Genomic DNA, 13,825 nt, shown 5'->3' with positions numbered 1-13,825 from the left:
GCTGGAAAATGGGATTAGTGCAACTTTAGTGGTAGTTACTGGCGGTGCAGACTCGATGGGCCGAAGGGCCTTTTCTGTGCTGTATGACTCTATGACCCTCCAGGACAAAACAGTCTGCTTGATTGTCACCCATCCACCACCTTAAATATTCATCCACCACCAGCGCACAGTAGCAGCCATATGTAGCATCCACAAGGTGCACTCTAACAACTTGCCAAAGCAACGCTTTCCATGCCTGTGACCTCTGCCACAAGAAGCTGTAGGTTCCCCTCATGCCACACCACATCCTGACTTGGAAATGTATCACCCTTCTCTCACTGTTGCTGGCTCAAAATCTTGGAACTCCCTTCCAAACAGCCCCCTGGGTCATACCTACACCGTATGGACTGCAGTGGGTGATTCAAGAAGGCAGCTCATTGTCACCTTCCTGAGGGCATTAGGGATGGACAATAAATACTGACCTTGCCAGTGACACTTATATCCCATGAACAAATTTTAAAATCCTCACCTGGGTATCCATTACCATTCCTTCATTGTGACTACACACCATTGTAGAAGCCACAAGAGCTGCAATGGCCAAAGAAAGGCCCAACACCACTTTCTCAGAATAACTACTGACGAACAATAAATGCCGGCTGTGCTGCTGTTGCCCACAAGCAGAGAGCAAATATTTATTTAAAAAATCTGACTGATACAAGTTGACAGAACTGTAATTCAGTCAGAAATGAAAAAAACAAAATCCACTATGCTAACTTAACACTCTCATTAGCAATCTTTCCCTCAACCAAGACGAAATGCTGTATCATGGACCTTATGGCAAAATTCACGATGATGATTTAGTCTGTACAGACATGGCCCCTTCTGTGCACTGGCTATCTGACAACAAAGAATGTTGTAGTAAACTTCACCTCAGCACACCGAGTGAAGTGCTTGGAGTTTATTTATTTGTTTGTTTTCTTACCACCACCAGTGAAAGATCCATGCAGTGAAAGGAATGGTGGGTGTGGCCACATATGCCGCAGTGAAGCTGGAATTGCACAATGTGAATGTAACCGTGGATACCAACTCATGGCGAATGGGAAAAACTGTGAAGGTAAGGCAAGAAGGGGTGATTGCTTGAGAAATGTCAACAAGATCACGATGGGTGATTTAAACAGTTGTCTGCGGTCGCCACCAGCTCAATCCTACTAAATGACCTAAATTGGCCATGGCTTGTGTTTAAACTGGTGCAATAACAGGTTGTGTTTGAAAGTGACAAGACACAGCTCACTCCATGAATCAGCAATACTATCTTCTTTCATAATGCACTGTTACAGTGTTTGGAAGAGTATCCCACAGAATCCTATTCATAGCGTATTTATTCATTGCCTCAGCTAATGATTGAGACCATAAATTTTGCTTCCTGTTAGATAAGTGAACTTGTTTAATTTATCTTGGAATCGTACAATCCGTGGTGCAGAAGGAGGCCATTTGGCCCATTGAACCTGCACCGACAACAATCCCACCCAGGTCTCATCCCTGTAACCCCACGTATTTACAGTCCTAATCCCTCTGACACTAAGGGCCAATTTATCATGGCCAGTCAACCTAACCCACACATCTTTGGACTGTGGGAGGAAACTGGAGCACCTGGAGAAAACCCACGCAGACACGGGGAGAACGTGCAAATTCCACACAGACAGTCATCTGAGGCCAGAATTGAACCCAGGTCCTTGGCGCTGTGAGGCAGCAGTGCTACTTGACTGATTTTGCTTAAAAGATGGATCCTGTAAGTAGATTTCCATCATCTCAGGTTGAGAAGTGGTGCTGTTTGTTTTGGATGCTCTGAAATCTTCTAGAGAAGTGACAATCTTTTGCGTGAACATTTGGCTGAGTACTTCTGTGTAGTGGTATAGGCTGTACTATAGTGTGGTGGAGTAGGCTTAATAGCAACAGAGCTCTCCAAGATGCAGGACATTTTCCCTTATGTATTGTGTATGGGGTATACGCACCTAAATCATCAACACTGCGTGGTTTGTGGCTACCTCTGCCCCCTCATCACCTCCCCCGGAGCTAGCGAATGGGTCCCATATAACTGGCAATAGCTCCATAGTAAAGTTTCTAGTTACACTACAGTTGTCTGCTGGGATGGGCCATTTCCTTTCATATGGTTTTTCCCAGTGAGCAGCCTTAGAAAATCCAGCAAGTTTTTGTTCGGCATTGGTGCTAACTGCAGAGAATTCACGCATCAGGAATGGCCCCAGCATTCAATTGAACAGCAACCCTGTTAAATTTAAAGCATCGGTATGCCTGCTCTTCTAATGTTTCTCAAGCACTTGGAGTTCAAAGTTACTGCCCCAGTAACAGTGACTGTCCCTTTGTAAACTATTTGGGGTGAATCCGTTCCCAATAAACAATGGTGAAATTGTAAATCTAAGACAAACTCCTCCATTACTGTCATAAATTGCTTCATGCCACAAATTTTTAATGTCCCATTTGATCCCGGCTGGTGTAGTCCAGCAGGGGGTCAAGCTCCATCCTGTTGCACAACACTGCACCATTAATTCATCCTTTCCTTGAAACATGACCATCTCAGAGTCCAAGTTTGTTCAGTGTCCTTAAAATCTACCTCACTGAGTAAACATTGCTTATACAAGGAGGCATCTATGCAGTAGGCAATCCGTGAAAGTCATTGCACAAGAATCTCTGATCTGGGGTCATTGGAGAGTTGTGAGGATCAATCACCATTATGGTAAATAGTTTTAACTGAAAAAAAATAAAATGACTATTTAACACAGCGGGCGGAATTTTATCAGCATGTCCGTCCGAGTTTCATATGATCCCGCCCGAGGCCAGGGTGGGATCGGGGCGAGCGTGCTGCTAAAATTCCGGCCCACATGTGGGATGGGGTTAATAGAATGTACGGTGATGGAAGGGCTGCTTATTATTTTAGTTTAAGTTTATTTATTAGTGTCAAAAGTAGGCTTACATTAACACTGCAATGAAGTTACTGTGAAAATCCCCTAGTCGCCACACTCCAGCACTTGTTCGGGTTACACTGAGCGAGAATTCAGCATGGACAATGCACTTTTTGGACTGTGGGAGGAAACCGGAGCACCTGGAGGAAACCCACGCAGACACGGGGAGAATGTGCAGAGTCCGCACAGACAGTGACCCAAGCCTGGAATCGAACCTGGATCCTTGGCGCTGTGTGGGAGCAGTGCTAACCACTGTGCCACTGCGTCGCCCATGTGCCAGCATGCTGGTCATTATCACCTAGTGCATTATTTTCCTGTTGATCTTGTTCTCCCTGTGCATAGCTATGAAGAACATTATTGTTCTGTGAGATGAGTGCTTTATTGTTTTCTTTGTTAATGTCTGACCTTTTCTTTGCAGACGTTAATGAGTGTGCCACAGGAATTGCAATGTGTGCTCATCAATGTGTCAATATCCTGGGGTCATTCAGCTGCATCTGTAACCCTGGATTTGAGCTGGGTGCTGATGGGAAGCAATGTTACCGTAAGTACTGTCACCAAGTTTGATGTGTGTAATCACCAAGGTGTTCCGTGGGTTATAGATCTTGGTCACGTCACTTTCTCTGTGCCATCAACGAACGTGATGGCGATTGATGATGATGTTCTACAGTCACAGTCCAGTCACAGCATGATTTGCAGCATCAACGTTTCTCTCTCCAAAACATTCACGATCAGCTATAGAGGTCAGGCAGCAGAGTAGACAGCTAAAGAAAAGTTAGAACTTGCAGCCTTTCACAATGTCAAGACATTGTTTCACTGCCAATGAAGTATATTTGAAGTGTAGTCACTGTCAGAAGGTACAAAAGCAAAAGACTGCAAATGCTGGAAATCTGAAATAAAAATAGTAAATACTGGAAATATTCAGCTGGCCTGATGGAAGGTCATTGACTTGAAACATTGACTGTTTCTCTTCTCCAGATGTTGGCAGAACAATGCCCTGATGCTTGTGGGGAATGTCTGTTTGGTGGGGAGTTGCCCCGATGCCTGTATGATGGGTTACAAAGGTGCCCTGATGCTTGTGGGATGGTCACCCTATGTCCGTTATGAGGGAGGAGGGGAGTTTCTTTTTAGCACCTATTAGGGCCCCCGTTAAAGATGGTGCCCCGATCTCTGTGGAGTTGGCATTGCCTATTCTATCAAGCCCTTCCCCACCAGAGTGACAGACAATATGGAGAGAAACCTCAGCAGTGCAGCTGGAGAGCCACACGCCAGTTTTCTCAATGAAACTGACACTCTGAGAAAATATTGCAAGCTCCTGCCCTGTAACATGCTCCAGTTTCTGCAGTGGGATTTGAAGCCACATTTTGTGATCCAGGCGAGGGTACTGTCACATAGCTACAACTGATAAACTATGATATACTGATAAGTGACAGGTATAGACTTGCAATCACAATTCTGCTACATGGTCACATTCTACTCCTGGGTAATTTCAGAGTTGCTAACTGAAGTTGGGCATTGCCCATGATGAGTAGAATGTGATACAGTACATTCTGAAGACCCAGTTACAGAGCATTCCACACACTGTAGATGGACATTGCACAGGTATATCAAAACAAGAGCAATGAGGTATGGTGTCTCAGTATGAAGAGGCAATTATAATAATCTTTTAGAACCAGTTGTTACTACAAAAGTCTCACTAAGTCTCACCAGTGGAACCCAGAAACTCCCTTCTAGATACTGGGCGTGTCACATCTCGTTTTTTTTGAGTTAACTTCAAAGGAAATTCATGGCAATTACATTTATGCAGTGCCAAGTGCTAATCGACTTGAGTTCTCCGCCAGTGTAATTGATAAAGAATGCTGCAACATAATGATGCATCTAAGATGAATGCCACAGTGGATGCAATTCTCTTTGTATATTTTTGTTATTGAGAAATGTGATTATATTGAGGAAACTTCTTCCATCTGTATATAAAGACTGAAGTCTTCTGTCAGTCAGTCCCCCTACAAAGCACAGAGTTGCTTGTGTCTCAGTCCCAATTATTATGCCAGCACTGTTCCTGGTGGTGTCCTCAATACAACCCCAGAACAAAAGGGTTGGTCAGGTTGCATTTCCAAACTTGTCATTTCATTTTTTTGGATGTCCAGGCTATTTTTCTGACCTGGAGTGGCTCCAGAGTTGACTTGCCCAATACTAGGGGGCATGCACTTAAGGTGAGAGGAGAAAAGTTCAAAGGAAATGAGAAGGGCAAGTTTTTTACTCAGAGAGTAGTAGGTGTCTAGAATGCGCTGCCGGGAGGGTGGTGCAGGCAGATACGATAGGGGGTTTAAGAGGCTTATAGATTAGCACATGAATATGCAAAGAATAGAGAGATATGGACCAAAGGCAGGCAGAAGGGATTAGTTTAATTTGGTGTCACATTCAGCACAACATTGTGGGCCGAAAGGCCGGTTCCTGTGCTGTACTATGTTCTATAATTCCACCAGTGGAACCCAGAAACTCCCTTCTAGATACTGGGCATGTCACATCTCATTCAGCACAATGGTTGCCACATAAGTCCCAGGACGTGACTGGTCGATATAGAATATTGGAATTCCCAGTTCAGGAAATCCCCACTCCTGACCCCTGCACCCTGCCCAGTATTCGCTTTGTAAAGAAAAACACACATTCCATCCCTTGCATCTCAAATCAGAAACTGCTAGAAGTGCCAGAGAATGGTTGTGACTGGGTCTCACCAGGAGGTCCTGTCAAAATTACAGTGGAATCTCCTTTGACGTTTGGTTCCATGATTCTGAGTGGTTGATGTATTGTTTGTATTTCACCTGACAGGTATCGAAATGGAGATTGTGAACAGCTGTGAGAGGAACAATGGTGGCTGTACTCACCACTGCAAACACACAACCAATGGGCCATCCTGTTCTTGTAACCAGGGATACCTACTGGATTCTGATGGGCGTACATGTCTTGGTATTGCAATTTTCAAGCATCCCTGGTCAAAGCCGTGTGGCGTTATTAACATAACCTATAGCTAAATTTAAATCTGCGCATTTTGACACACTTAAAACTCAATTAGAGAGTAGCATAGCTGACTGCATATTAGCATCCCCAGGCTGTGCTTGATGTGCATCAGTATGAAGATATAATGTTTTGTTGACTGAATCTCACCAGTGAGACATTTTACAGAAGTTTGCTTTGCTATTGCTTAGGCAAGGAGAAGTGATGGCCTAGTGGGCCAAGTTATATTATCACTAAACTATTAATCCAGAAACTCAGCCAATGTTCTGGGGACCCGGCTTCGAATCCCGTCATGACAGTTGGTGGAATTTCAATTCAATGAAAAATATCTGGAAATAAGAATCTACTGATGACCATGAAACCATTGTTGATTTTCAGAAAAACCCTTCTGGATCACTAATGTCCTTTAGGGAAGGAAATCTGCCGTCCTTACCTGGTCTGGCCTACATGTGACTCCAGAGCCACATCAATGTGGATGACTCTTAATTGCCCTCTGAAATGGCCTAGCAAGCCACTTAATTGTATCAGCGATTCAAGAAGGTCGCTCACCACCTTCTCAAGGGCAACTAGGGATGAGCAATAAATGCTGGCTTAGCCAGCGACACCCATGCCCCATGAATGAATAAAAACAAACGCAGAGGCATCGCAGTGTCATTATGAAGTGGTGCACTGGTCAGGCTGAACATTACCTTCAATTCCGACTGTGAAGCCAACTGGGATCTGAAATTAGTGTCAGGGGAGGGTCATGAGGTTGATTATTAGTTTGGAGGACTGAAATACCATACTAAGGTCATTCCACCAATTCAACTCCATCTGAGTGAAGGGCTTGCATCCTAATTAGTTCTGAACTTGCTAATTTATACCCATGCCCCCTTGTCCTGTAGTTGTGCTTTATCTCGTTTTTAGTGCTCAAAACTAACTTTTTTTATGGAAGGATAATTAAATAAGCCGTGTGGCTTCCTTATCTGTTATTTACTTTTCTGATCATTATGAGTAACTGACTTCATAATAGTGAGTTTTTTTTACTCTCGGGACATGGGCATCGCTGGCTGGCCAGCATTTTTTGTAAGAAGTTTAACAACACCAGGTTAAAGTCTAACAAGTTTATTTGGTAGCAAAAGCCACACAAGCTTTTGGAACCTTAAGCCCCTTCTTCAGGTGAGTGGGAATGTGAGTCCCACTGACCTGAAGAAGGGGCTTAAGGCTCTGAAAGCTTGTGTGGCTTTTGCTACCAAATAAACCTGTTGGACTTTAACCTGGTGTTGTTAAGCTTCTTACTGTGTTTACCCCAGTCCAACGCCGGCATCTCCACATCAGCATTTATTGCCCATCCCTAGTTGCCTTGTTCGGAGGACAGTTGAGAGTTAATCACATTACTGTGGCTCTGGAGTCACATGTAGGCCTGACCAGGTAAGAACAGCAGATTTCCTTCCCTAAAGGAACCAGATGGTTTTTTCTGACAATTGACAATGGTCTCATTGTCATCAGTAGACTGCAGATATTTTATTGAATTCAAATTCCACCATCTGCTGTGGTGGGATTCGAACTCAGGTCCCCAGAAAATTAGCTAAAGTTTTGGATTAATAATCCAGCGATAATATCACAAAAACATCGCCTCCCCATATTTTATTGTTGCTGTATGATTGTAAACTCATAATCGTGCTTTATAACCAACTGATATTATGATGGTGCAGCCTGGCAGTGTCTGACGAACAGATCTCATGGTAGAGTTGACCTTTATGAATCTTCCTCTCAAGGTTCGATAGTTAAATCAGTTTCCTGTGCCCTGCACTAAACTGAATTCATGTTGCTATGAGGTTGACTGTTCCTAATGTTTCTATCCCTTAGATTCCAACGAGTGCGAGACTGACACGGCATGCTGTGCACAGGACTGTAATAACAACCCTGGGGGCTATGAATGCAGCTGTCGAGCAGGATACAGGCTGAACATGGATGGATGCAGCTGTGATGGTATAGTGAGGGCGAAAGCAAAATTCCAAAGAGCTTTACTCTGCATCTAGCTTGTTTTGTGCGGAGCTTTGAGTTCCACTTTACAGAGCACGATTGCAAACATTATAGAACAGACTGTCTGCTTTTCTATCCTCCTGGGCGGGGATGTCATATTGTGCAAGGACATGCATCAAATGAGCAGGGAGACCTTTAGGGGGAGGCGGGAGGGAAATCCTAAAGAAAACACAAACTCTTCTGTCCTTGGAAAGCTTAATTAGGACTGTTTGTTTTTTCACTGACTTTATTTTTCTACAGAATCCCTAATGCTAAGACAGGGAAATTGATGATTTGTGTATAAGTCTCCCAAGTATCTATGTGAAACCACAGCCCTATCTGTACAATTATTTGAGTTTCAGGAGCTTTGGTGAAAAATGCAGCCTATGAAAATACACAGTTCTAGCCAAGGTCAATGCCAGATGAGAGGACATGCGGTCATTGAACTGAAAATAAATCTGGCTGATATAAAGATGACAGGAAAAAGAAGAATGTCTCAGTTACCTCCGGGTCATCCTTACATTCCTTATTATCTGCCATCCTCTGTTCATCCATTTGAGTCATGGAGTCACAGAGGTCAACGGCACAGAAAGAGGCCCTTCAGCCCATCACATCTGCGCCAGTTAAAGACGAACAACCCAACCATTTTAATCCCATTTTCCAGCACTTGGCCCACAGCCTTGTATACCTTGGCATCACAAATGTACATCTAAATACTTCTTAAGTGTTATGAGGGTCTCTGCGTCCACCACACTTTCAGGCAGTGAGTTCCACACTCCCTTTGGTGAATAAGTTTTTTCCCACATCTCCTCTAAACCTCCTGCCCCTTACCTTAAATCAATGCCACCGGTCATTAATCCTTCCACCAAGAGGAAATGTTTCTTCTTGTTTATCTATGCCCCTCATAATTTTACACATCTTAATCAGGTCCCCTCTTATTCTCCTCTGCTCCAAGGTTGTATTTAGTCATCATTTTCGGTGCATATTCTGGGAAACGATGCGTTCAGCATGTGGTGTTCGAAATCTAGTCAGTCAGTTCCTTGCACAACCCCGTGGCACCATTAAGAACTAAAATAATTTACGCTTTAATGTTTATTAATTGATCTACTTTAAATTATTAACTACTAATAATTTAATAGTTGCTCATTTCACACAGGTTTAAGTTATTCAAATTTCAAAACAGCTATTTTTGTTCATTACATTTTTCAATCCATCTCTATTTGAAATAAACAAGTGGCCATGCAGGAGGCTTCAATCTCAACGATGATGCTGCGGAGGGGGAAGAGAAACCCCCTCTGGATTATCCTGTTCTTGTTCGTTACAGCATTAACATTACTGAGGCCCAGGTTGGGTACAGTTACTTTCTTGTCCTTCTAGCTAAGGATGAATAGTCTGGGCAGACTAAAGGAGGGAAAACAATCTTTTCAAACCATCTGCATTTAACAGAATCAGTCTGCTTTCCTAAAGGATGTTGCTCAGAAGAGAGGAGAGTCCAGGAAACATTCAAAGAACCCATCTCCTATCTGCTGGGGATTGCATTGGTGCTTGAGGGCATATCAATAGGCTGAATCTATTGCTTTGGAACACAGAGATTTCTGTGTTGTTGAAGTAGGGAACATGTTGTTTGATGGATAGGCAGCTAGGTTCGAATAGTGGAGTTGTTATTGCAGGTGAATCATAGAATCTACAGTGCAGAAGGAGGCCATTTGGCCCATCGAGTCTGCATCAACAACAATCGCACCCTATCCCCGTAAGCCCATGTATTTACCCTGCTAATCCTCCTGACACTCAGTGAGAATTAGCATGGCCAATTCATCTAACTGACACATTTTTGGACTGTGGGAGGAAACCGGAGCACCTGGAGGAAACCCACACAGAAAAACCCACGGGAGAACGTGCAAACTCCACACAGTCACCCGAGGCCAGAATTGAACCCGGGTCCCTGGCACTGTGAGGCAGCAGTGCTAACCACTGTGCCACCGTGCTGCCCCAAAAAACAAATTAAGCACCGAAGGAAGCACCCAGATCATAGAATCCCTACAGTGCAAAAGGAGGCCATTCAGCCCATCAAGTCTGTTCCAACCACAATCCCACCCAGGCGCTATTCCCCAACCCCACGCATTTTACCCTGCTAATCCCCCTGACGCTAACGGACAATTTAGCACGGCCAATCAACCTAACCTGCACATCTTTGGACTGTGGGGGGAAACCGCAGTACCCGGAGGAAACCCATGCAGACATGGGGAGAATGTGTAAACTCCACACAGACAGTGACCCGAGGCTGGAATTCAACCTGGGACCCTGGCGCTGTGAGGCAGCAGTGCTAACCACTGTGCCACCGTGCCGCTCCATGTTCTGACACCGCCAACAATCCCACCCTATCACCATAACCCCATGTATTTACCCTGCTAATTCACCTGACACTAAATGAGAATTTAGCATGGCCAATCCACCTAACCTGCACATCTTTGGACTGTGGGAGGAAACCGGAGCACACTGTGGGATTCTATGATTCACCTGCAATAACAACTCCACTATTTAAACCCAGCTGCCTATCCACCAAACAACATGTTCTCTACTTTGACAACACAGAAACCTCTGAGTTCCAAAGCGCATCTGATCCAGCTATTGGTATGCCCACAATGTTCTGCAATTTTCCTGACAGCCTTTGGGAATTATCTCGAAGTTTCCCTCAGTTCATTAAATGGATGGGAGTCCACCAGAGGATGGATGTGGAGGGAGTTGGCCTCCTGGATCAAATGACATCTTATTCCTAGATTATTTATGTTTATGTCCTTATTTCTGCCTATAGATGTGGACGAGTGCTCAGCAGACAATGCTGGCTGTGACCATGTATGTATAAACACCCTTGGATCCTATCAGTGTACATGTCAAGGAGGATACAGATTGGACACTGACAGGAGAAGTTGTACTTGTGAGTAAAGATGATTAAAACAAGCAGAATATACAAAGCGTTGAGCTGTGCTTTCTGAGAATTAACTACTAAGTGCCTTAAGTTGTGAAATTTATGAGTCTCACAATGTGGATTTACTTTTAAACTTGAAGTGCGTTCTGTTTGAACTATTTCCATTAGAAGTTCAAATTCACAGAAGAATCATTGAATCCCTACAGTGCAGTAAGAGGCCATTCAGCCATCGAGCCTGCACTGACAACAATCCCACCTAGCCCCCATCCCGTAATCCCATATAGTTACCCTACTAATCTCCCTGACACTAAGGGGCAATTTAGCATGGCCAATCCACGTAACCCACACATTTTTGGACTGTGGGAGGAAACCGGAGCACCTGGAGGAAATCCACGCAGACACTGGGAGAACATGCAAACTCCACACAGACAGTGACCCGAGTTCGGAATTGAACCCGGGTCCCTCAGGCTGTGAGGCAGCAGTGCTAACCACTGTGCCACCATTCTGCCCACACCACTGTGCCACTCACGGAATTATTCTTTCCATTCAAGTAAACTTGTGATGGATATGTCATGAGATGTTTTAAAGTCTGTTTCATGTCCCGTTTGGGAGTGAACATAACCTGATATTGAGTGGATTCAAGGGGGGGTGGGGGGGGGGGTGCTATTTTAAATGACAATCCTTGTTGCATTGCCGTCCTCAAGTTTATTTCCTTGATTCAGAAAAGTGTTCAATCAGATTTCATCAGCGGGATTGGTTTTCTAGCCTGTCTTTCAGTTGACATAATTTTTTTTATGTACTCAGCTCTTGATGATGAATTTGAAGGGGAGTTTGATGAAGGAGAGGAAGGAATAGAACTTGCCAGGTTCCAGGATATTCTATTAAGAACCCCCCCACAGCTTCTTCACTACAAATCCTCCTTGACACCCTTCTATCAGGAGGATCTGAGGAGCGAACTCAGGCTTGTGCATAAAATCAGTACGTGCTGTTTACTAATTTATTACGCTAATGATATGTTACTAGTTCAGAGCTTAAGATAGTCATTTGACGATTTTCACACTCTTTATATTTTGCTCCTCCTTCCCCTATAAGAACTAAATGTTGAGAATTACCTTGTCAATCCCATGTGTTTGTAATACTGACTTCCTGCTATGCAAATATCACTGTGATCTATAATCATTCTAGCTATTTAGATGATATTTGAGGGAGGGAATAGCACCCTGATCTATTACTCCTTTTGCTTGGTCTCATTATTGGATAGAAGAATTGAGATCAGTTTAAGTTTATTTATTAGTGTGACAAGTAGGCTTACATTAACACTACAATGATGTTACTGTGAAAATCCCCTATTCGCCACACTCCACCGCCGGTTCGGGTACCCTAAGGGCGAATTTAGCATGGCCAATCCACCTAACCAACATGACTTTCAGGCTGTGCGAGGAATCCAGAGCACCCGGAGGAAACCCATGCAGACACGGGGGGAACGTGCAGACTCCGCACAAACAGTGACCCAAGCTGGGAATCGAACCCGGGTCCCTGGTGTTGTGAGGCAGCAGTCCTAACCACTGTGCTACCGTGCCGCCCAGCTCCTTGTGTGGTAAAGTTTTACCTAGCTCCTCTTTATCAAGAAGTAACAGTACACTAATCCCCAGCTTCAATCAGCTTTAGAGTTTTTTCTGAAAAAAAGCTTATGATTCATTGGATTATTATTTCATAGCAATAAGAATCCAGATGTTTAGAATGATTCACAATGATCAATAATGCATATGATGCCTATCAGCTGGCAGGTACGAACAACCACCTCTCAGAGTGCTGGGCTGTATTTAGATTGCTTAATTATAATGGTTGGATGAACGATTTTGCTTTAAACGAACAGAGAAGTCTATACTTTCACTAGCATACCAGGAAATAATGGTATGATCTTACATTGAAGTAGCACCTGTGAACTCAGACAGCTCCTTACTGAACAGAATTGCCCTTTAATCGTAGAATAGAATCATCGAACCCCTATACTGCAGAAGGAGACCATTTGGCCTATCGAATCTGCACCAACTCTCCAAAAGAGCATCTAACCCAGGCCCAAAACTCTGCCTTATCCCCATAACCCCATAATCCACTTAACCTTCACATCTTTGGACACTGTGATAACCCTCATGATCTGCATGGGGAATCGCTAATTGATCTCCCAGTTGCACTCATTGAATATGAGCTCCCTGGCGATTGGTAATTAGTCAACCAGGTGGAGCCTGTATACCGAATCCTGTATAAAGCAAGATCCTGAGAGGGTCCATTAACCTTTTTGTCTGGGTTGGGGCCTCTTGTGTTCACCACAGACTTGTGGTTATTGTTTATTTCCATTTTGTGCAATAAAAGCACGGTTCCTTCAAAGCCGACTCCTGAAGATATTATGGATACTAAGGGGAAATATAGCATGGCCAATCCACCTAACCTGCACATCCTTGGACACTAAGGGGGAAATATAGCATGACGAGCCTATCCTGCACATCTCTGGACTTTAATGTGAAGCAAAATGACATCCAGTGTTTGCATCCGATTTCATTCTCAGCTCATCCCTGGTATGATACTCTTTCTTATGTGAAAGAGCAGAATTTAATGTTCTTGCCCCTTGACAAGTTTGGGGTGGGGGGCATTTAATCAGACTGTCGGACTTCCCACTCCGCCCCCCCCCCCCCACAATTGAGACCCTTAAGGGGTCAATTAAAGCTGTCTCTTCACCATATATTGTGAATTGTCAGTCAATTCTTTTAAGACCGGGCACATACAGACTATTAAAATGGCCACTACAAGTCATGTGATCTTTGGACATTTTGAGATTAAGACGGTCCTAAGTCTCCAAGCAAATTCCTGATCAAATATGAACATTCACTGCCATCTGGGTAATTGACATATCCATTTGTTTAAGGAT

At 43.9% G+C, this 13,825-nt stretch overlaps 1 protein-coding gene across 1 annotated transcript in view; it reads left to right on the top strand.

Annotated features, from left to right (window-relative positions):
• Nucleotides 1-13,825, top strand: part of egfem1 (EGF-like and EMI domain containing 1) — a gene marked incomplete at its 5' end in the record, with an annotated part of 303,107 nt that overhangs the window by 221,276 nt on the left and 68,006 nt on the right. Inside the window, 6 exon segments of the mRNA XM_078204089.1 lie at nt 971-1,093; nt 3,376-3,498; nt 5,784-5,921; nt 7,818-7,940; nt 10,786-10,908; nt 11,704-11,877. Coding sequence (XP_078060215.1) covers nt 971-1,093; nt 3,376-3,498; nt 5,784-5,921; nt 7,818-7,940; nt 10,786-10,908; nt 11,704-11,877 — 804 coding nt within the window.

Source organism: Mustelus asterias, chromosome 3 (genome assembly GCF_964213995.1).
Source record: "Mustelus asterias chromosome 3, sMusAst1.hap1.1, whole genome shotgun sequence".
NCBI lineage: Eukaryota > Metazoa > Chordata > Chondrichthyes > Carcharhiniformes > Triakidae > Mustelus > Mustelus asterias.
Note: the sequence above shows the minus strand (reverse complement) of the source record. Positions and strands in the feature narration are given on the sequence as shown.